The sequence below is a fragment of the Scyliorhinus torazame genome, chromosome 12 (assembly GCF_047496885.1).
Source record: "Scyliorhinus torazame isolate Kashiwa2021f chromosome 12, sScyTor2.1, whole genome shotgun sequence".
NCBI lineage: Eukaryota > Metazoa > Chordata > Chondrichthyes > Carcharhiniformes > Scyliorhinidae > Scyliorhinus > Scyliorhinus torazame.
In genome coordinates, this window is record NC_092718.1 from 71,411,246 (window position 1) to 71,434,808 (window position 23,563).

Sequence of the window (23,563 nt, forward strand, 5' to 3'; positions counted from 1 at the left end):
TGCTGTACCTGTCCTGGGAGTGTTTGATGGGGACAGTGCAGAGGGAGCTTTACTCTCTATCTAACCCCGTGCTGTACCTGTCCTGGGAGTGTTTGATGGGGACAGTGAAGAGGGAGCTTTACTCGGTATCTAACCCCGTGCTGTACCTGTCCTGGGAGTGTTTGATGGGGACAGTGCGGAAGGAGCTTTACTCTGTATCTAACCCTGTGCTGTACCTGTCCTGGGAGTGTTTGATGGGGACAGTGCAGAGGGAGCTTTTCCCTGAATCTAACCCTGTGCTGTACCTGTCCTGGGAGTGTTTGATGGGGACAGTGCAGAGGGAGCTTTACTCTGTATCTAACCCCGTGCTGTACCTTTCCTGTGAGTGTTTGATGGGGACAGTGCAGAGGGAGCTTTACTCTGTATCTAACCCCGTGCTGTACCTGTCCTGGGATGTTTGATTGGGACAGTGCAGAGGGAGCTTTACGCTATATCTAACCCCGTGCTGTTCCTGTCCTGGGAGGGTTTGATGGGGACAGTGTAGAGGGAGATTTACTCTGTATCTAACCCCGTGCTGTACCTGTCCTGGGAGTGTTTGATGGGGACAGTGCAGAGGGAGCTTTACTCTGTACATAACCCCGTGCTGTACCTGTACTGGGAGTGTTTGATGGGGACAGTGTAGAGGGAGCCTTACTCTGTATATAACCCCATGCTGTACCTGTACTGGGAGTGTTTGATGGGGACAGTGTAGAGGGAGCTTTACTCTGTATCTAACCCCATGCTGTACCTGTCCTGGGAGTGTTTGATGGGGAAAGTGTAGAGGGAGCTTTACTCTGTATCTCACCCCGTGCTGTACCTGTCCTGGGAGTGTTTGATGCGGACAGTGAAGAGGAAGCTTTACTCTGTATCTAACCCCCTGCTGTACCTGTCCTGGGAGTGTTTGATGACGACAGTGTAGAGGAAGCTTTACTCTGCATCTAACCCCGTGCTGTACCTGTCCTGGGAGTGTTTGATGGGGACAGTGTAGAGGAAGCGTTACTCTGTATCTAACTTCCTGCTGTACCTGTCCTGGGAGTGTTTGATGGGGACAGTGTAGAGGAAGCGTTACTCTGTATCTAACTTCCTGCTGTACCTGTCCTGGGAGTGTTTGATGGGGACAGTGTAGAGGAAGCTTTACTCTGTATCTAACCCCGTGCTGTACCTGTCCTGGGAGTGTTTGATGGGGACAGTGTAGAGGAAGCGTTACTCTGTATCTAACTTCCTGCTGTACCTGTCCTGGGAGTGTTTGATGGGGACAGTGTAGAGGAAGCTTTACTCTGTATCTAACCCCGTGCTGTACCTGTCCTGGGAGTGTTTGATGGGGACAGTGTACAGGAAGCTTTACTCTGTATCTAACCCCGTGCTGTACCTGTCCTGGGAGTGTTTGATGACGACAGTGTCGAGGAAGCTTTACTCTGTATCTAACCCCGTGCTGTACCTGTCCTGGGAGTGTTTGATGGGGACAGTGTAGAGGAAGCTTTACTCTGTATCTAACCCCGTCATGTACCTGTCCTGGGAGTGTTTGATGGGGACAGTGTAGAGGAAGCGTTACTCTGTATCTAACTTCGTGCTGTACCTGTCCTGGGAGTGTTTGACGGGGACAGTGTAGAGGAAGCTTTACTCTGTATCTAACCCCGTGCTGTACCTGTCCTGAGAGTGTTTGATGACGACAGTGTAGAGGAAGCTTTACTCTGTATCTAACCCCGTGCTGTACCTGTCCTGGGAGTGTTTGATGGGGACAGTGTAGAGGAAGCTTTACTCTGTATCTAACCCCGTGATGTACCTGTCCTGGGAGTGTTTGATGGGGACAGTGCAGAGGGAGCTTTACTCGGTATCTCACCCCGTCCTGTTCCTGTCCTGGGTGTGTTTGATGGGGACAGTGCAGAGGGAGCTTTACTCTGCATCTAATCCCGTGCTGTACCTGTCCTGGGAGTGTTTGATGGGGACAGTGCAGAGGGAGCTTTACTCGGTATCGAACCCCGTGCTTTTCCTGTCCTGGGAGTATTTGATGGGGACAGTGTAGAGGGATCTTTACTCTGTATCTAACCCCGTGCTGTACCTGTCCTGGGAGTGTTTGATGGGGACAGTGTAGAGGGATCTTCACTCTGTATCTAACCCCGTGCTGCACCTGTCCTGGGAGTGTTTGATTGGGACAGTGCAGAGGGAGCTTTTCCCTGTATCTAACCCTGTGCTGTACCTGTCCTGGGAGTGTTTGATGGGGACAGTGCAGAGGGAGCTTTACTCTGTATCTAACCCCGTGCTGTACCTTTCCTGGGAGTGTTTGATGGGGACAGTGCAGAGGGAGCTTTACTCTGTATCTAACCCCGTGCTGTACCTGTCCTGGGAGTGTTTGATGGGGACAGTGTATAAGGAGCTTTACTCTGTATCTAACCCTGTGCTGTACCTGTCTTGGGAGTGTTTGATAGGGACAATGCAGAGGGAGCTTTACTCTGTATCTAACCCCGTGCTGTACCTGTCCTGGGAGTGTTTGATGGGGACAGTGCAGAGGGAGCTTTACTCTGTATCTAACCCAGTGTTGTACCTGTCCTGGGAGTGTTTGATGGGGACAGTGTAGAAGGAGCTTTACTCTGTATCTAACCCTGTGCTGTACCTGTCCTGGGAATGTTTGATGGGGACAGTGCAGAGGGAGCTTTACTCTGTATCTAACCCCGTGCTGTACCTGTCCTGGGAGTGTTTGATGGGGACAGTGCAGAGGGAGCTTTACTCTGTATCTAACCCCGTGCTGTACCTCTCCTGGGAGTGTTTGATGGGGACAGTGCAGAGGGAGCTTTACTCTGTATCGAACCCCGTGCTGTACCTGTCCTGGGAGTGTTTGATGGGGACAGTGTGGAAGGAGCTTTACTCTGGATCTAACCCTGTGCTGTACCTGTCCTGGGAGTGTTTGTTGGGGACAGTGCAGAGGGAGCTTTACTCTGTATCTAACCCCGTGCTGTACCTGTCCTGGGAGTGTTTGATGGGGACAGTGCAGAGGAAGCTTTACTCTGTACCCAACCCCATGCAATGCCTGTCCTGGGAGTGTCTGATGGGGACAGTGTAGAAGGAGCTCTGCTCTGTATCTAACCCCGTGCTGCACCTGTCCTGGGAGTGTTTGATGGGGACAGTGCAGAGGGAGCTTTACTCTGTATCTAACCCCGTGCTGTACCTGTCCTGGGAGTGTTTGATGGGGACAGTGCAGAGGGAGCTTTACTCTGTATCTAACCCCGTGCTGTACCTGTCCTGGGAGTGTTTGATGGGGACAGTGCGGAAGGAGCTTTACTCTGTATCTAACCCTGTGCTGTACCTGTCCTGGGAGTGTTTGATGGGGACAGTGCAGAGGGAGCTTTACTCTGTAGCTAACCCCGTACTGTACCTGTCCTGGGAGTGTTTGATGGGGACAGTGCAGAGGGAGCTTTACTCTGTATCTAACCCCGTGCTGTACCTGTCCTGGGAGTGTTTGATTGGGACAGTGTCGAGGAAGCGTTACTCTGTATCTAACTTCGTGCTGTACCTGTCCTGGGAGTGTTTGACGGGGACAGTGTAGAGGAAGCTTTACTCTGTATCTAACCCCGTGCTGTACCTGTCCTGAGAGTGTTTGATGACGACAGTGTAGAGGAAGCTTTACTCTGTATCTAACCCCGTGCTGTACCTGTCCTGGGAGTGTTTGATGGGGACAGTGTAGAGGAAGCTTTACTCTGTATCTAACCCCGTGATGTACCTGTCCTGGGAGTGTTTGATGGGGACAGTACAGAGGGAGCTTTACTCGGTATCTCACCCCGTCCTGTTCCTGTCCTGGGTGTGTTTGATGGGGACAGTGCAGAGGGAGCTTTACTCTGCATCTAATCCCGTGCTGTACCTGTCCTGGGAGTGTTTGATGGGGACAGTGCAGAGGGAGCTTTACTCGGTATCTAACCCTGTGCTTTTCCTGTCCAGGGAGTATTTGATGGGGACAGTGTAGAGGGATCTTTACTCTGTATCTAACCCCGTGCTGTACCTGTCCTGGGAGTGTTTGATGGGGACAGTGTAGAGGGAGCTTCACTCTGTATCTAACCCCGTGCTGCACCTGTCCTGGGAGTGTTTGATTGGGACAGTGCAGAGGGAGCTTTTCCCTGTATCTAACCCTGTGCTGTACCTGTCCTGGGAGTGTTTGATGGGGACAGTGCAGAGGGAGCTTTACTCTGTATCTAACCCCGTGCTGTACCTTTCCTGGGAGTGTTTGATGGGGACAGTGCAGAGGGAGCTTTACTCTGTATCTAACCCCGTGCTGTACCTGTCCTGGGAGTGTTTGATGGGGACAGTGTATAAGGAGCTTTACTCTGTATCTAACCCTGTGCTGTACCTGTCTTGGGAGTGTTTGATAGGGACAATGCAGAGGGAGCTTTACTCTGTATCTAACCCCGTGCTGTACCTGTCCTGGGAGTGTTTGATGGGGACAGTGCAGAGGGAGCTTTACTCTGTATCTAACCCAGTGTTGTACCTGTCCTGGGAGTGTTTGATGGGGACAGTGTAGAAGGAGCTTTACTCTGTATCTAACCCTGTGCTGTACCTGTCCTGGGAATGTTTGATGGGGACAGTGCAGAGGGAGCTTTACTCTGTATCTAACCCCGTGCTGTACCTGTCCTGGGAGTGTTTTATGGGGACAGTGCAGAGGGAGCTTTACTCTGTATCTAACCCCGTGCTGTACGTCTCCTGGGAGTGTTTGATGGGGACAGTGCAGAGGGAGCTTTACTCTGTATCGAACCCCGTGCTGTACCTGTCCTGGGAGTGTTTGATGGGGACAGTGTGGAAGGAGCTTTACTCTGGATCTAACCCTGTGCTGTACCTGTCCTGGGAGAGTTTGTTGGGGACAGTGCAGAGGGAGCTTTACTCTGTATCTAACCCCGTGCTGTACCTGTCCTGGGAGTGTTTGATGGGGACAGTGCAGAGGAAGCTTTACTCTGTACCCAACCCCATGCAATGCCTGTCCTGGGAGTGTCTGATGGGGACAGTGTAGAAGGAGCTCTGCTCTGTATCTAACCCCGTGCTGCACCTGTCCTGGGAGTGTTTGATGGGGACAGTGCAGAGGGAGCTTTACTCTGTATCTAACCCCGTGCTGTACCTGTCCTGGGAGTGTTTGATGGGGACAGTGCAGAGGGAGCTTTACTCTGTATCTAACCCCGTGCTGTACCTGTCCTGGGAGTGTTTGATGGGGACAGTGCGGAAGGAGCTTTACTCTGTATCTAACCCTGTGCTTTTCCTGTCCAGGGAGTATTTGATGGGGACAGTGTAGAGGGATCTTTACTCTGTATCTAACCCCGTGCTGTACCTGTCCTGGGAGTGTTTGATGGGGACAGTGTAGAGGGAGCTTCACTCTGTATCTAACCCCGTGCTGCACCTGTCCTGGGAGTGTTTGATTGGGACAGTGCAGAGGGAGCTTTTCCCTGTATCTAACCCTGTGCTGTACCTGTCCTGGGAGTGTTTGATGGGGACAGTGCAGAGGGAGCTTTACTCTGTATCTAACCCCGTGCTGTACCTTTCCTGGGAGTGTTTGATGGGGACAGTGCAGAGGGAGCTTTACTCTGTATCTAACCCCGTGCTGTACCTGTCCTGGGAGTGTTTGATGGGGACAGTGTATAAGGAGCTTTACTCTGTATCTAACCCTGTGCTGTACCTGTCTTGGGAGTGTTTGATAGGGACAATGCAGAGGGAGCTTTACTCTGTATCTACCCCCGTGCTGTACCTGTCCTGGGAGTGTTTGATGGGGACAGTGCAGAGGGAGCTTTACTCTGTATCTAACCCAGTGTTGTACCTGTCCTGGGAGTGTTTGATGGGGACAGTGTAGAAGGAGCTTTACTCTGTATCTAACCCTGTGCTGTACCTGTCCTGGGAATGTTTGATGGGGACAGTGCAGAGGGAGCTTTACTCTGTATCTAACCCCGTGCTGTACCTGTCCTGGGAGTGTTTTATGGGGACAGTGCAGAGGGAGCTTTACTCTGTATCTAACCCCGTGCTGTACGTCTCCTGGGAGTGTTTGATGGGGACAGTGCAGAGGGAGCTTTACTCTGTATCGAACCCCGTGCTGTACCTGTCCTGGGAGTGTTTGATGGGGACAGTGTGGAAGGAGCTTTACTCTGGATCTAACCCTGTGCTGTACCTGTCCTGGGAGAGTTTGTTGGGGACAGTGCAGAGGGAGCTTTACTCTGTATCTAACCCCGTGCTGTACCTGTCCTGGGAGTGTTTGATGGGGACAGTGCAGAGGAAGCTTTACTCTGTACCCAACCCCATGCAATGCCTGTCCTGGGAGTGTCTGATGGGGACAGTGTAGAAGGAGCTCTGCTCTGTATCTAACCCCGTGCTGCACCTGTCCTGGGAGTGTTTGATGGGGACAGTGCAGAGGGAGCTTTACTCTGTATCTAACCCCGTGCTGTACCTGTCCTGGGAGTGTTTGATGGGGACAGTGCAGAGGGAGCTTTACTCTGTATCTAACCCCGTGCTGTACCTGTCCTGGGAGTGTTTGATGGGGACAGTGCGGAAGGAGCTTTACTCTGTATCTAACCCTGTGCTGTACCTGTCCTGGGAGTGTTTGATGGGGACAGTGCAGAGGGAGCTTTAATCTGTAGCTAACCCCGTACTGTACCTGTCCTGGGAGTGTTTGATGGGGACAGTGCAGAGGGAGCTTTACTCTGTATCTAACCCCGTGCTGTACCTGTCCTGGGAGTGTTTGATTGGGACAGTGCAGAGGGAGCTTTACTCTATATCTAACCCCGTGCTGTTCCTGTCCTGGGAGTGTTTGATGGGGACAGTGTAGAGTGAGATTTACTCTGTATCTAACCCCGTGCTGTACCTGTCCTGGGAGTGTTTGATGGGGACAGTGCAGAGGGAGATTTACTCTGTACATAACCCCGTGCTGTACCTGTCCTGGGAGTGTTTGATGGGGACAGTGTAGAGGGAGCCTTACTCTGTATCTAACCCCATGCTGTACCTGTCCTGGGAGTGTTTGATGGGGACAAAGTAGAAGGAGCTTTACTCTGTATCTCACCCCGTGCTGTACCTGTCCTGGCAGTGTTTGATACGGACAGTGAAGAGGAAGCTTTACTCTGTATCTAACCCCGTGCTGTACCTGTCCTGGGAGTGTTTGATTGGGACAGTGTAGAGGAAGCTTTACTCTGCATCTAACCCCGTGCTGTACCTGTCCTGGGAGTGTTTGATGGGGACAGTGTAGAGGAAGCGTTACTCTGTATCTAACTTCCTGCTGTACCTGTCCTGGGAGTGTTTGATGGGGACAGTGTAGAGGAAGCTTTACTCTGTATCTAACCCCGTGCTGTACCTGTCCTGGGAGTGTTTGATGGGGACAGTGTAGAGGAAGCTTTACTCTGTATCTAACCCCGTGCTGTACCTGTCCTGGGAGTGTTTGATGACGACAGTGTCGAGGAAGCTTTACTCTGTATCTAACCCCGTGCTGTACCTGTCCTGGGAGTGTTTGATGGGGACAGTGTAGAGGAAGCTTTACTCTGTATCTAACCCCGTCATGTCCCTGTCCTGGGAGTGTTTGATGGGGACAGTGTAGAGGAAGCGTTACTCTGTATCTAACTTCGTGCTGTACCTGTTCTGGGAGTGTTTGACGGGGACAGTGTAGAGGAAGCTTTACTCTGTATCTAACCCCGTGCTGTACCTGTCCTGAGAGTGTTTGATGACGACAGTGTAGAGGAAGCTTTACTCTGTATCTAACCCCGTGCTGTACCTGTCCTGGGAGTGTTTGATGGGGACAGTGTAGAGGAAGCTTTACTCTGTATCTAATCCCGTGCTGTACCTGTCCTGGGAGTGTTTGATGGGGACAGTGCAGAGGGAGCTTTACTCGGTATCTAACCCCGTGCTGTTCCTGTCCTGGGAGTATTTGATGGGGACAGTGTAGAGGGATCTTTACTCTGTATCGAACCCCGTGCTGTACCTGTCCTGGGAGTGTTTGATGGGGACAGTGTAGAGGGAGCTTCACTCTGTATCTAACCCCGTGCTGCACCTGTCCTGGGAGTGTTTGATGGGGACAGTGCAGAGGGAGCTTTTCCCTGTATCTAACCCTGTGCTATACCTGTCCTGGGAGTGTTTGATGGGGACAGTGCAGAGGGAGCTTTACTCTGTATCTAACCCCGTGCTGTACCTTTCCTGGGAGTGTTTGATGGGGACAGTGCAGAGGGAGCTTTACTCTGTATCTAACCCCGTGCTGTACCTGTCCTGGGAGTGTTTGATGGGGACAGTGTATAAGGAGCTTTACTCTGTATCTAACCCCGTGCTGTACCTGTCCTGGGAGTGTTTGATGGGGACAGTGCAGAGGGAGCTTTACTCTGTATCTAACCCAGTGTTGTACCTGCCTGGGAGTGTTTGATGGGGACAGTGTAGAAGGAGCTTTACTCTGTATCTAACCCTGTGCTGTACCTGTCCTGGGAATGTTTGATGGGGACAGTGCAGAGGGAGCTTTACTCTGTATCTAACCCTGTGCTGTACCTGTCTTGGGAGTGTTTGATAGGGACAATGCAGAGGGAGCTTTACTCTGTATCTAACCCCGTGCTGTACCTGTCCTGGGAGTGTTTGATGGGGACAGTGCAGAGGAAGCTTTACTCTGTACCCAAGCCCATGCAATGCCTGTCCTGGGAGTGTCTGATGGGGACAGTGTAGAAGGAGCTCTGCTCTGTGTCTAACCCCGTGCTGTACCTGTCCTGGGAGTGTTTGATGGGGACAGTGCAGAGGGAGCTTTACTCTGTATCTAACCCCGTGCTGTACCTGTCCTGGGAGTGTTTGATGGGGACAGTGCAGAGGGAGCTTTACTCTGTATCTAACCCCGTGCTATACCTGTCCTGGGAGTGTTTGATGGGAACAGTGCGGAAGGAGCTTTACTCTGTATCTAACCCTGTACTGTACCTGTCCTGGGAGTGTTTGATGGGGGCAGTGCAGAGGGAGCTTTACTTTGTAGCTAACCCCGTACTGTACCTGTCCTGGGAGTGTTTGATGGGGACAGTGCAGAGGGAGCTTTACTCTGTATCTAACCCCGTGCTGTACCTGTCCTGGGAGTGTTTGATTGGGACAGTGCAGAGGGAGCTTTACTCTATATCTAACCCCGTGCTGTTCCTGTCCTGGGAGTTTTTGATGGGGACAGTGTAGAGGGAGATTTACTCTGTATCTAACCCCGTGCTGTACCTGTCCTGGGAGTGTTTGATGGGGACAGTGCAGAGGGAGCTTTACTCTGTACATAACCCCGTGCTGTACCTGTCCTGGGAGTGTTTGATGGGGACAGTGTAGAGGGAGCCTTACTCTGTATCTAACCCCATGCTGTACCTGTCCTGGGAGTGTTTGATGGGGACAAAGTAGAAGGAGCTTTACTCTGTATCTCACCCCGTGCTGTACCTGTCCTGGCAGTGTTTGATGCGGACAGTGAAGAGGAAGCTTTACTCTGTATCTAACCCCGTGCTGTACCTGTCCTGGGAGTGTTTGATGGGGACAGTGTAGAGGAAGCGTTACTCTGTATCTAACTTTGTGCTGTACCTGTCCTGGGAGTGTTTGATGGGGACAGTGTAGAGGAAGCTTTACTCTGTATCTAACCCCGTGCTGTACCTGTCCTGGGAGTGTTTGATGACGACAGTGTAGAGGAAGCTTTACTCTGTATCTAACCCCGTGATGTACCTGTCCTGGGAGTGTTTGATGGGGACAGTGTAGAGGGAGCTTTACTCTGTATCTAACACTGTGCTGTACCTGTCCTGGGAGTGTTTGATGGGGACAGTGTAGAGGAAGCTTTACTCTGTATCTAACCCCGTGCTGTACCTGTCCTGGGAGTGTTTGATGGGGACAGTGTAGAGGAAGCTTTACTCTGTATCTAACCCCGTGCTGTACCTGTCCTGGGAGTGTTTGATGACGACAGTGTAGAGGAAGCTTTACTCTGTATCTAACTTCGTGCTGTACCTGTCCTGGGAGTGTTTGATGGGGACAGTGTAGAGGAAGCTTTACTCTGTATCTAACCCCGTGATGTACCTGTCCTGGGAGTGTTTTATGGGGACAGTGCAGAGGGAGCTTTACTCGGTATCTAACCACGTGCTGTTCCTGTCCTGGGAGTATTTGATGGGGACAGTGTAGAGGGATCTTTACTCTGTATCTAACCCCGTGCTGTACCTGTCCTGGGAGTGTTTGATGGGGACAGTGTAGAGGAAGCGTTACTCTGTATCTAACTTTGTGCTGTACCTGTCCTGGGAGTGTTTGATGACGACAGTGTAGAGGAAGCTTTACTCTGTATCTAACCCCGTGATGTACCTGTCCTGGGAGTGTTTGATGGGGACAGTGTAGAGGGAGCTTTACTCTGTATCTAACCCTGTGCTGTACCTGTCCTGGGAGTGTTTGATGGGGACAGTGTAGAGGAAGCTTCACTCTGTATCTAACCACGTGCTGTACCTGTCCTGGGAGTGTTTGATGGGGACAGTGTAGAGGAAGCTTTACTCTGTATCTAACCCCGTGCTGTACCTGTCCTGGGAGTGTTTGATGACGACAGTGTAGAGGAAGCTTTACTCTGTATCTAACTTCGTGCTGTACCTGTCCTGGGAGTGTTTGATGGGGACAGTGTAGAGGGAGCTTCACTCTGTATCTAACCCCGTGCTGTACCTGTCCTGGGAGTGTTTGATGGGGACAGTGCAGAGGAAGCTTTACTCTGTATCTAACCCCGTGCTGTACCTGTCCTGGGAGTGTATGATGGGGACAGTGCAGAGGGAGCTTTACTCTATATCTAACCCCGTGCTGTTCCTGTCCTGGGAGTGTTTGATGGTGACAGTGTAGAGGGAGCTTTACTCTGTATCTAACCCCGTGCTGTACCTGTCCTGGGAGTGTTTGATGGGGACAGTGCAGAGGGAGCTTCACTCTGTACATAACCCCGTGCTGTACCTGTCCTGGGAGTGTTTGATGGGGACAGTGCAGAGGGATCTTTACTCTGTATCTAACCCAGTGCTGTACCTGTCCTGGGAGTGTTTGATGGGGACAGTGCAGAGGGAGCTTTACTCTGTATCTAACCCTGTGCTGTACCTGTCTTGGGAGTGTTTGATAGGGACAATGCAGAGGGAGCTTTACTCTGTATCTAACCCCGTGCTGTACCTGTCCTGGGAGTGTTTGATGGGGACAGTGCAGAGGAAGCTTTACTCTGTACCCAAGCCCATGCAATGCCTGTCCTGGGAGTGTCTGATGGGGACAGTGTAGAAGGAGCTCTGCTCTGTGTCTAACCCCGTGCTGTACCTGTCCTGGGAGTGTTTGATGGGGACAGTGCAGAGGGAGCTTTACTCTGTATCTAACCCCGTGCTGTACCTGTCCTGGGAGTGTTTGATGGGGGCAGTGCAGAGGGAGCTTTACTTTGTAGCTAACCCCGTACTGTACCTGTCCTGGGAGTGTTTGATGGGGACAGTGCAGAGGGAGCTTTACTCTGTATCTAACCCCGTGCTGTACCTGTCCTGGGAGTGTTTGATTGGGACAGTGCAGAGGGAGCTTTACTCTATATCTAACCCCGTGCTGTTCCTGTCCTGGGAGTTTTTGATGGGGACAGTGTAGAGGGAGATTTACTCTGTATCTAACCCCGTGCTGTACCTGTCCTGGGAGTGTTTGATGGGGACAGTGCAGAGGGAGCTTTACTCTGTACATAACCCCGTGCTGTACCTGTCCTGGGAGTGTTTGATGGGGACAGTGTAGAGGGAGCCTTACTCTGTATCTAACCCCATGCTGTACCTGTCCTGGGAGTGTTTGATGGGGACAAAGTAGAAGGAGCTTTACTCTGTATCTCACCCCGTGCTGTACCTGTCCTGGCAGTGTTTGATGCGGACAGTGAAGAGGAAGCTTTACTCTGTATCTAACCCCGTGCTGTACCTGTCCTGGGAGTGTTTGATGGGGACAGTGTAGAGGAAGCGTAACTCTGTATCTAACTTTGTGCTGTACCTGTCCTGGGAGTGTTTGATGGGGACAGTGTAGAGGAAGCTTTACTCTGTATCTAACCCCGTGCTGTACCTGTCCTGGGAGTGTTTGATGACGACAGTGTAGAGGAAGCTTTACTCTGTATCTAACCCCGTGATGTACCTGTCCTGGGAGTGTTTGATGGGGACAGTGTAGAGGGAGCTTTACTCTGTATCTAACCCTGTGCTGTACCTGTCCTGGGAGTGTTTGATGGGGACAGTGTAGAGGAAGCTTTACTCTGTATCTAACCCCGTGCTGTACCTGTCCTGGGAGTGTTTGATGGGGACAGTGTAGAGGAAGCTTTACTCTGTATCTAACCCCGTGCTGTACCTGTCCTGGGAGTGTTTGATGACGACAGTGTAGAGGAAGCTTTACTCTGTATCTAACTTCGTGCTGTACCTGTCCTGGGAGTGTTTGATGGGGACAGTGTAGAGGAAGCTTTACTCTGTATCTAACCCCGTGATGTACCTGTCCTGGGAGTGTTTGATGGGGACAGTGCAGAGGGAGCTTTACTCGGTATCTAACCACGTGCTGTTCCTGTCCTGGGAGTATTTGATGGGGACAGTGTAGAGGGATCTTTACTCTGTATCTAACCCCGTGCTGTACCTGTCCTGGGAGTGTTTGATGGGGACAGTGTAGAGGAAGCGTTACTCTGTATCTAACTTTGTGCTGTACCTGTCCTGGGAGTGTTTGATGGGGACAGTGTAGAGGAAGCTTTACTCTGTATCTAACCCCGTGCTGTACCTGTCCTGGGAGTGTTTGATGACGACAGTGTAGAGGAAGCTTTACTCTGTATCTAACCCCGTGATGTACCTGTCCTGGGAGTGTTTGATGGGGACAGTGTAGAGGGAGCTTTACTCTGTATCTAACCCTGTGCTGTACCTGTCCTGGGAGTGTTTGATGGGGACAGTGTAGAGGAAGCTTCACTCTGTATCTAACCACGTGCTGTACCTGTCCTGGGAGTGTTTGATGGGGACAGTGTAGAGGAAGCTTTACTCTGTATCTAACCCCGTGCTGTACCTGTCCTGGGAGTGTTTGATGATGACAGTGTAGAGGAAGCTTTACTCTGTATCTAACTTCGTGCTGTACCTGTCCTGGGAGTGTTTGATGGGGACAGTGTAGAGGAAGCTTTACTCTGTATCTAACCCCGTGATGTACCTGTCCTGGGAGTGTTTGATGGGTACAGTGTATAAGGAGCTTTGCTCTGTATCTAACCCTGTGCTGTACCTGTCCCGGAAGTGTTTGATAGGGACAGTGCAGAGGGAGCTTTACTCTGTATCTAACCCCGTGCTGTACCTGTCCTGGGAGTGTTTGATGGGGACAGTGCAGAGGAAGCTTTACTCTGTATCTAACCCAGTGCTGTACCTGTCCTGGGAGTGTTTGATGGGGACAGTGCAGAGGGAGCTGTACTCTATATCTAACCCCGTGCTGTTCCTGTCCTGGGAGTGTTCGATGGGGACAGCGCAGAGGGAGCTTTACTCTGTACATAACCCCGTGCTGTACCTGTCCTGGGAGTGTTTGATGGGGACAGTGCAGAGGGAGCTTTACTCTGTACATAACCCCATGCTATGCCTGTCCTGGGAGTCTCTGATGGAGACAGTGTAGAGGGAGCTCTGCTCTGTATCTAACCCAGTGCTGTACCTGTCCTGGGAGTGTTTGATGGGGACAGTGTAGAGGGAACCTTACTCTGTATCTAACCCCATGCTGTACCTGTCCTGGGAGTGTTTGATGGGGACAAAGTAGAGGGAGCTTTACTCTGTATCTAACCCCGTGCTGTACTTGTCCTGGGAGTGTTTGATGCGGACAGTGTAGAGGAAGCTTTACTCTGTATCTAACCCCGTGCTGTACCTGTCCTGGGAGTGTTTGATGACGACAGTGTAGAGGAAGCTTTACTCTGTATCTAACACCGTGCTGTACCTGTCCTGGGAGTGTTTGATGGGGACAGTGTAGAGGAAGCTTTACTCTGTATCTAACCCCGTGCTGTACCTGTCCTGGGAGTGTTTGATGGGCACAGTGTAGAGGACGCGTTACTCTGTATCTAACCCCGTGATGTACCTGTCCTGGGAGTGTTTGATGGGGACAGTGCAGAGGGAGCTTTACTCGGTATCTCACCCCATGCTGTTCCTGTCCTGGGTGTGTTTAATGGGGACAGTGCAGATGGATCTTTACTCTGTATCTAATCCTGTGCTGTACCTGTCCTGGGAGTGTTTGATGGGGACAGTGTAGAGGGAGTTTTACTCTGTATTTAGCCCCGTGCTGTACCTGTCCTGGGAGTGTTTGATGGGGTCAGTGTAGAGGGAGATTTACTCTGTACCTAAACCCGTGCTGTACCTGTCCTGGGAGTGTTTGATGGGGCAGTGTAGAGAGAGCTTTACTCTATATCTAACCCCGTGCAGTACCTGTCCTGGGAGTGTTTGATGGGGACAGTGAAGAGGGAGCTTTACTCTGTATCTAACCCCGTGCTGTACCTGTCCTGGGTGTGTTTGATGGGGGCAGTGCAGAGGGAGCTTTTCTCTGTATCTAACTCTATGCTGCACCTGCCCTGGGAGTGTTTGATGGGGACAGTGTAGTAGTAGCTTTACTCTGTATCTAACTCCGTGTTGCACCTGTCCTGGGAGTGTTTGATGGGGACAGTGCAGAAAGAGCTTTACTCTGTATCTAACCCCGTGCTGTACCTGTCCTGGGAGTGTTTGATGGGGACAGTGTAGAGGGAGCTTTACTCTGTATCTAACCCCGTGCTGTACCTGTCCAGGGAGTGTTTGATGGGGACAGTGTAGAGGGAGCTTTACTCTGTATCTAACTCGGTGCTGTACCTGTCCTGGGTGTGTTTGATGGGGACAGTGTAGAGGGAACTTTACTCGGTATCTAGCCCTGTGCTGCACCTGTCCTTGGAGTGGTTGATGGGGACAGTGTAGAGGGAGCTTTACTCGGTATCTAACCCTGTGCTGTACCTGTCCTGGGAGTGTTCGATGGCACGATGTGGACGTTGGAATATTGGTTTTGAAGATTGGAAACTCATGCGCTCTCCCCTCCACCACAGATCCTTGCAGTAGGACCAAATGTCGGAGTAAGGAGCATTGCCTTGTGATGGATGGGATTGCTGTTTGCCAGCCGTTATCCAGTGCTGTGTGCTGGGCCTTGGGTGATCCACATTACCACACCTTTGATGCTTTGAACTTCGACTTCCAAGGAACATGTACTTACACCATCGCCAAGAAGTGTGGAGCTGACACCTCTCTGCGAGCCTTCAACATCAACGCCAAGAATGACAACAGAGGCAATACCCGTGTGGCCTACGTCATGTTGGTCAACATCGAGGTCTACGGCAGCACAATTACAGCCCACAAACATGAGTATGGACAAGTCCGGGTGAGCTTGCAGGGAGAGACTCAGCCAGTATTCACAACACATTCGGCCCATCTCTCCTGTGCTGTTGTTCGTGCCCCACATGACACTCCTCCCGTCCCTCCCTACACCTCCCATCATCACCATATCCACTTTAAAAAATATATATATATTTTATTCAAGATTTTTTGGCCAACATAACAATACGTAGTGTTTCTTTTACACAACAATAAAGCAATATAAATAACAGTGGCCAGTTTTAAACAAATAAATAAATAATATATAAACAAAACAAAAACAAAACTAAATGGCAACTGCCTTGTCCAGAATAAATACTGTCCAAAAATACAATCCAACAATCCAATATACAATTACTTATAACAAATACCTATACATATACAATAACATCCCTGAGAGTCTGTCCGATTCCTCCTCCCCCCCCCCCCCCCCCTGGGTTGCTGCTGTTGTCTACTTCTTTTCCATTCCCTCTATCTTTCTGTGAGTTAATCGACGAACGGTTGCCACCGCCTGGTGAACCCCTGGGCTGAATCCCTTAACACAAACTTAATCCGTTCTAACTTTATAAACCCTGCCATGTCGTTTATCCAGGTCTCCACACCCGGCGGTTTGGCTTCCTTCCACATTAACAATATCCTGCGCCGGGCTACTAGGGACGCAAAGGCCAACACGTCAGCCTCTCTCGCCTCCTGCACTCCCGGCTCTTCTGCAACCTCAAATATAGCCAACCCCCAGCTTGGTTCGACCCGGACCCCACCACCTTCGAAAGCACCTTTGCCACCCCCACCCAGAACCCCTGTAGTGACGGGCATGACCAAAACATGTGGGTGTGATTCGCTGGGCCTCTCGAGCATCTCGCACACCTATCCGCTACCCCAAAAAATTTACTAAGCCGTGCTCCAGTCATATGCGCCCTGTGTAACACCTTAAATTGTATCAGGCTTAGCCTGGCACACGAGGACGATGAGTTTACCCTACGTAGGGCATCAGCCCACAGCCCCTCTTCAATCTCCTCCCCCAGTTCTTCTTCCCATTTCCCTTTCAGCTCATCTACCATGATCTCCCCCTCGTCCCTCATTTCCCTGTATATGTCCGACACCTTACCATCCCCCACCCATGTCTCTGAGATCACTCTATCCTGCACCTCCTGCGTCGGCAGCTGAGGGAATTCCCTCACCTGTTGCCTCGCAAAAGCCCTCAATTGCATGTACCGAAATGCATTCCCTTGGGGCAACCCATATTTTTCCGTCAGTGCTCCCAGACTCGCAAACGTCCCATCTACAAACAGATCTCTCAGTTGTACTACCCCAGCTCTTTGCCATGCTCCAAATCCCCCATCCATTCTCCCCGGAACGAACCTATGATTGTTTCTTATCGGGGACCGCACCGAAGCTCCCGTCCTTCCCCTATGCCGTCTCCACTGCCCCCAAATTTTCAATGTAGCCACCACCACTGGGCTTGTGGTGTATTTCTTTGGTGAGAACGGCAACGGTGCCGTCACCATTGCTTGTAGGCTAGTCCCCCTGCAGGACGCCCTCTCCAATCTCTTCCACGCCGCTCCCTCCCCTTCTCCCATCCACTTACACACCATTGAAACATTGGCGGCCCAGTAGTACTCACTTAGGCTCGGTAGAGCCAGCCCCCCTCTGTCCCTACTACGCTGCGAATCCCCTCCTCACTCTCGGGGTCTTCCCAGCCCACACAAAACTCATAATACTCTTCTCGATTCTTTTGAAAAAAGCCTTCATGATCACCACCGGGAGGCACTGAAACACAAAAAGGAATCTCGGGAGGACCACCATTTTAACCGCCTGCACCCTACCCGCCAATGACAGGGACACCATGTCCCATCTCTTAAAGTCCTCCTCCATCTGTTCCACCAACCGCGTTAAATTAAGCCTGTGTAATGTACCCCAATTCTTGGCTATCTGGATCCCCAAGTACCGGAAGTCCCTTGTTACCTTCCTCAACGGTAAATCCTCTATCTCTCTGCTCTGCTCCCCTGGATGCACCACAAACAACTCACTTTTCCCCATGTTCAGTTTATACCCTGAAAAATCCCCAAATTCCACAAGTATCCGCATTATCTCTGGCATCCCCTCCGCCGGGTCCGCCACATATAGCAACAAATCATCTGCATACAGAGATACCCGGTGTTCTTCTCCCCCCCTGAGTACTTCCCTCCACTTCCTGGAACCCCTCAATGCTATGGCCAGGGGTTCAATCGCCAGTGCAAACAATAACGGGGACAGAGGACATCCCTGCCTCGTCCCTCTATGGAGCCGAAAATAGTCAGACCCCCGTCCATTCGTGACCACGCTCGCCATTGGGGCCCGATACAGCAACTGTACCCACCTGATATACCCATCCCCAAAGCCAAATCTCCTCAGCACCGCCCACAAATAATCCCACTCCACTCTATCAAATGCTTTCTCGGCATCCATCGCCACCACTATCTCCGCTTCCCCCTCTGGTGGGGGCATCATCATTACCCCTAGCAGCCTCCGTATATTTGTATTCAGCTGTCTCCCCTTCACAAACCCAGTTTGGTCCTCATGAACCACCCCCGGGACACAATCCTCTATCCTCATTGCCATCACCTTGGCCAGAATCTTACCGTCCACATTCAGGAGGGAAATGGGCCTGTAGGACCCGCATTGCAGCGGGTCTTTTTCCTTCTTTAGGAGGAGCGATATCGTTGCCTCTGACATAGTCGGGGGCAGCTGCCCCCTTTCCCTCGCCTCATTAAAGGTTCTCATCAGTAGCGGGGCCAGCAAGTCCATATATTTCCTATAGAATTCAACTGGGAATCCGTCTGGTCCCGGGGCCTTCCCCGCCTGCATGCTCCCAATCCCTTTCACTACTTCCTCCGTCTCAATCTGTGCTCCCAGTCCCGCCCTTTCCTGCTCCTCCACCTTAGGAAATTCCAGCTGATCCAGAAAGCACATCATTCTTTCCTTCCCATCCGGGGGCTGAGCTTCATATAATCTTTCATAAAATGCCTTGAACACTCCATTCACTCTCTCCGCTCCCGCTCCATCTCTCCCTCCTCATCTCTCACCCCCCCTATCTCCCTCGCTGCTCCCCTTTTCCTCAGTTGGTGGGCCAGCAACCTGCTCGCCTTCTCCCCGTATTCGTACTGTACACCCTGTGCCTTCCTCCATTGTGCCTCTGCATTACCCGTAGTCAGCAAGTCAAATTCTACATGTAGCCTTTGCCTTTCCCTGTACAGTCCCTCCTCCGGTGCCTCCGCATATTGTCTGTCCACCCTCAGAAGTTCTTTCAACAACCGCTCCCTTTCCCTACCCTCCTGCTTTCCTTTATGTGCCCTAATTGATATCAACTCCCCTCTAACCACTGCCTTCAGCGCCTCCCAGACCACTCCCACCTGCACCTCCCCATTATCATTGAGTTCCAAGTACCTGTCAATACACCCCCTCACCCTCCTTACTCCTAGGTCTACTAAATCTCCAGGGGTCTACTCCTCCCATCTGCTCCATAAAGTCCTGAGGTACCCTCAATAATGATGCTTATAAACAGTAAAGAAGGCTTTATTAGGCTAATAACTGTGCTACAGATTTGGATGAGAGCTGAATGCTACACAGACCATGAGGCAGGCCTTCATGTATGGCTCCCAGATGGGCGGAGCCAGAGGCGGAGTCCCCAGGGTTCCAAGCCTGGTCTTAAAGGGGACATCACCTTACATGATGATAAGGCAGTAACCGTTCATCACATTCACCCCCTGTTTAAAAAGGAGTCCGGCGGGGGTGAAGTGCCATCATAGGTCCATCCGTCTCGGCGGCTGGATCGTCCTCCTCGATCTCCTCAATTCGGGCGGTGGTGCGGCGGGCACGGACGTCCCAGTTGAGGGCACATCCGGGAGCACAGCGGTCGGAGCTTCGGTCCGGGTCGGGGCAGAGGAACTAGGCAGGGCCAGGGGTAGCGGAGCCAGCGCCGGCGGGGTGTGTAAAGGGGGGCGCAAGGGGGGGCACACGGTAGGAGCTCACCAACGGGTGGTAGGGCCGGAAGGGGGTGTGTTGTAGGGGGCGACGGGTCCTGCAGGGGAGCGGCGCGGGAAGGGGCGTCTGTGGTGGAGGATCCAGCGGGCGCCAGATCCCGGAGGGAAACCGTATCTTGCCTGCCGTCGGAGTACTCCACGTAGGCGTAACTGGGGTTGGCGTGGAGCAGTCGGACCTTTTCAACTAGGGGGTCCGTTTTATGGCTCCTCGCGTGCCTCCGGAGAAGAACAGGTCCCGGAGCCATCAGCCAAGGTGGAAGCGAGACCCCAGAGGTAGACTTCCTGGGGAAGAGAAACAATCGCTCATGAGGGGTCTCATTTGTGGCCGTGCAGAGGAGTGACCTAATGGAGTGTAGGGCATCGGGTAGGACCTCCTGCCAGCGGGTGGTTGGGAGATTTCTCGACCGCAGGGCCAGAAGGACAGCCTTCCACACGGTCGCGTTCTCCCTCTCCACCTGCCTGTTTCCCCGTGGGTTATAGCTGGTCGTTCTGCTCGAGGCGATGCCTTTGCTGAGCAGATACTGACGCAGTTCATCGCTCATGAATGATGTACCCCGGTCGCTGTGGATATAAGCAGGGAAACCGAACAGGGTGAAGATGCTGTGCAGTGCCTTAATCACCGTGGCTGAGGTCATGTCGGTGCAGGGAATGGCGAATGGGAAACGGGAGAACTCATCGATCACGGTGAGGAAATAGGCATAACGGTTGGTGGACGGGAGGGGCCCCTTGAAGTCCACGCTCAGTCGCTCAAAGGGGCCCGAGGCCTTCACGAGCCGAACCTTGTCTGGCCGATAGAAGCGCGGTTTGCACTCCGCACAGACCTGGCAGGCCCTGACCATGGCCTTGACCTCCTTGGTTGAGTAAGGTAGGTTGCGGGACTTGATGAAATGGACGAGCCGGGTAACCCCCGGGTGGCAGAGGTCATTGTGGATGGCTTGCAGGCGGTCCTCCTGCGCGTTGGCGCATGTGCCGCGGGACAGGGCATCTGGGGGCTCGTTGAGCTCCCCTGGACGATACTTGATATCGTACGAGTAGGTGGAGAGTTCGATCCTCCACCTCAGAATTTTATCGTTTTTTATTTTGCCCCGTTGCGTGTTATCGAACATATAGGCGACCGACCGTTGGTCGGTGACGAGGGTAAGCCTCCTACCGGCGAGGTAGTGTCTCCAGCACCGCACAGCCTCCACAATGGCTTGTGCCTCCTTTTCGACTGCAGAGTGTCGAATCTCGGAGGCGGTGAGGGTTCGGGAGAAGAACGCTACTGGTCTGCCTCCTTGATTGAGGGTAGCAGCCAGGGCGATGTCTGATGCATCGCTCTCTACCTGGAAAGGGATGGTTTCGTCCACCGCGTGCATGGCGGCCTTGATGATGTCGGCCTTGATGCGGTTGAAGGCCAATTGAGCCTCAGCCGAGAGGGGAAAAGTGGTGGTCTTTAGGAGTGGGCGGGCTTTGTCCGCATACTTGGGGACCCACTGGGCGTAATAGGAGAAAAGCCCCAAGCACCGTTTGAGGGCCTTGAGGCTGCGGGGGAGAGGGAGTTCCTTAAGGGGGCGCATGCGGTCGGGGTCGGGACCTAAGACCCCGTCTTCCACGACATAGCCGAGGATGGCCAGCCGGGTGGTGTGGAAAACGCATTTGCCCTCGTTATAGGTCAGGTTAAGGGCTCGGGCGGTCTGGAGGAACTTTTTGAGGTTAGCGTCATGGTCCTGCTGATCATGGCCGCAGATGGTGACATTGTCCAAGTACGGGTATGTAGCCCGCAAACCGTACTGGTCCACCATTTGGTCCATCGCCCTTTGAAAGACGGAGACCCCATTTGTGACACCAAAGGGGACCCTGAGGAAGTGGAAGAGCCGGCCGGCTGCTTCGAAGGCAGTATAGGGGCGGTCTTTTGGTCGGATGGGGAGCTGGTGGTAGGCAGATTTGAGGTCGACCGTGGAAAAGACTCGGTATTGGGCGATCCGATTTACCATTTCCGCGATGCGAGGAAGGGGGTACGCATCAAGCTGCGTGAATCGGTTTATGGTCTGGCTATAATCCACGACCATCCGTTTCTTCTCCCCGGACCGGACTACCACCACTTGCGCTCTCCAAGGGCTGTTGCTAGCCTCGATGACCCCCTCTCCCAGTAAACGCTGGACCTCTGACTTGATAAAAGCCATATCTTGGGCACTGTAGCGCCGGCTCCTGGTGGCGACGGGCTTACAGTTGGGAGTGAGGTTAGCGAATAGCGAGGGGGGTGCGACTTTCAGTGTCGCAAGGCAGCACACCGTGAGGGGGGGCAAGGGTCCGCCGAACTTCAGTGTCAGGCTTCGGTGGCTGCACTGGAAATCCAGTCCGAGCAGCAGGGGGGCACAGAGGTGAGGGAGGATATAAAATTTGAAACGGGTGTATTTGGCACCCTGGATCGAGAGATCCGCAATACAGTACCCCGTGATTTGTACCGAGTGGGACCCAGATGCGAGGGCTATGGTTTGGGATGTGGGATGGGTGCGTAGGGAGCAGCGCCTTACCGTTTCAGGGTGGATAAAGCTCTCCGTGCTCCCGGAGTCGAAGAGGCATGCAGTGTCGTGCCCGTTGACCTGGACCTGCATCATGGAGTTCTGCAGGTGTTTTGGCCGAGTTTGATCGAGGGTGATCGCACCCAGTCGCGGGTAGTCGGAGTCGTAAAATGGCCGCTGCCGTTGGTCGCACGTGTCGGGTCGAGAAGATGGCCGCCGACCAGCTGGCCGCTCCCATGATTCGCACGAGGCTGATGACGCGTCAGAAGAGGACGTGTCGGGTCGGTGCGCAGCAGCATTGCGAGGCCTGCGGGCCTGAGAGCCTGATTTTCGGGCCGGCTGTTCTTTGTTTTTCTGGCCCCTGGGTCTGGCCAGACAGACCCTCGCAAAGTGCCCTTTCTTCCCGCAGTCGCTGCAGATCGCGGAGCGGGCTGGGCAGCGTGGGCGTGGGTGCTGGCCCTGCCCGCAGAAGTAGCAAGGTGTGCCCCCATGGTGAGCGGGTCGCCGCGTGGCGCAGGCCTGTAATACGGGCGAGTCTGAGGAAGTCCGGGGGGGCTGGCAGAGTCCGCGGGGTACGTACCCAAGTTATGTCGGGCCACCTCCAGCGAGGAGGCGAGCGTTAGCGTCGCCTGGAGGTCTTTTGCCCCATTTTCGAGCAGTCGCTGCCGGATGTAGGTCGAGCGGATGCCGGACACGAAAGAATCTCTGATGTTCAGGTTCATATGGACTTCCCCTGTCACATCCTGATGGTCACAGTCCCTGGCCAGCGCGGTGAGTTTCTCAACAAACTCGTCGAGCGATTCCCCCGAGCGCTGCCGGCAGGTAGAGAGCAGATGCCGGGCGTGCACCTCATTGACGGGTTTGACAAACCGCTTGCGGAGCAACTCAATCGCTTCCTCATAAGTCGTCGCCTTTTCGAGCGTGGCGGAGATTCTGTGACTCACCCGGGCGTGGAGTAGACGCAGCTTGCGTGGCCCCAGGATGGGAGTCTCTGCGGAGTCCAGGTAGGCCTCGAAGCACCGCAGCCAGTATTTAAAAATTTCCTTTGCCTCCGGCGTTCGTGCTTCCAGATTGAGCTTCTCTGGTTTTAGGCCTGCGTCCATCCTGAATCTAGTTTAGCCTAATAAATTGAGGTACCCTCAATAATGATGCTTAGAGATTAAACAGTAAAGAAGGCTTTATTAGGCTAATAACTGTGCTACAGATTTGGACGAGAGCTGACTGCTATACAGACCATGAGGCAGGCCTTTATGTATGGCTCCCAGATGGGCGGAGCCAGAGGCGGAGTCCCCAGGGTTCCAAGCCTGGTCTTAAAGGGGACATCACCTTACATGATGATAAGGCAGTAACCGTTCATCACAAGTCCTTAAGCACCCTAGCTGCAGCCGGCCTCCTTCCGGTCCTGGACCTCGATCTGTCCAGCCCTGGGTCCAGCACCGTATTAATCTCCACCCATTACCAACTTCCCCACTTCTAGGTCCGGGATTCGTCCTAACATACGCCTCATAAAGTTGGCATCATCCCAGTTTGGGGCATACACATTCACTAATACCACCGCCTCCCCTTGCAATTTGCCACTCACCATCACGTATCTGCCCCCACTATCCGCCACTATAGTCTTTGCCTCAAACATTACCTGCTTCCCCACTAGTATGGCCACCCCCCTGTTTTTTGCGTCTAGCCCCGAATGAAACACCAGCCCCACCCATCCTTTGCGTAGTCT

General features: G+C 52.7%; 1 protein-coding gene across 1 annotated transcript in view; it reads left to right on the forward strand.

Moving 5' to 3' along the window:
• Positions 1–23,563, forward strand: part of fcgbp (Fc gamma binding protein) — a 317,136-nt gene that overhangs the window by 172,638 nt on the left and 120,935 nt on the right. Inside the window, exon 4 of the mRNA XM_072468845.1 lies at positions 14,999–15,327. Coding sequence (XP_072324946.1) covers positions 14,999–15,327 — 329 coding nt within the window. The remainder of the gene's footprint in view (positions 1–14,998; positions 15,328–23,563) is intronic.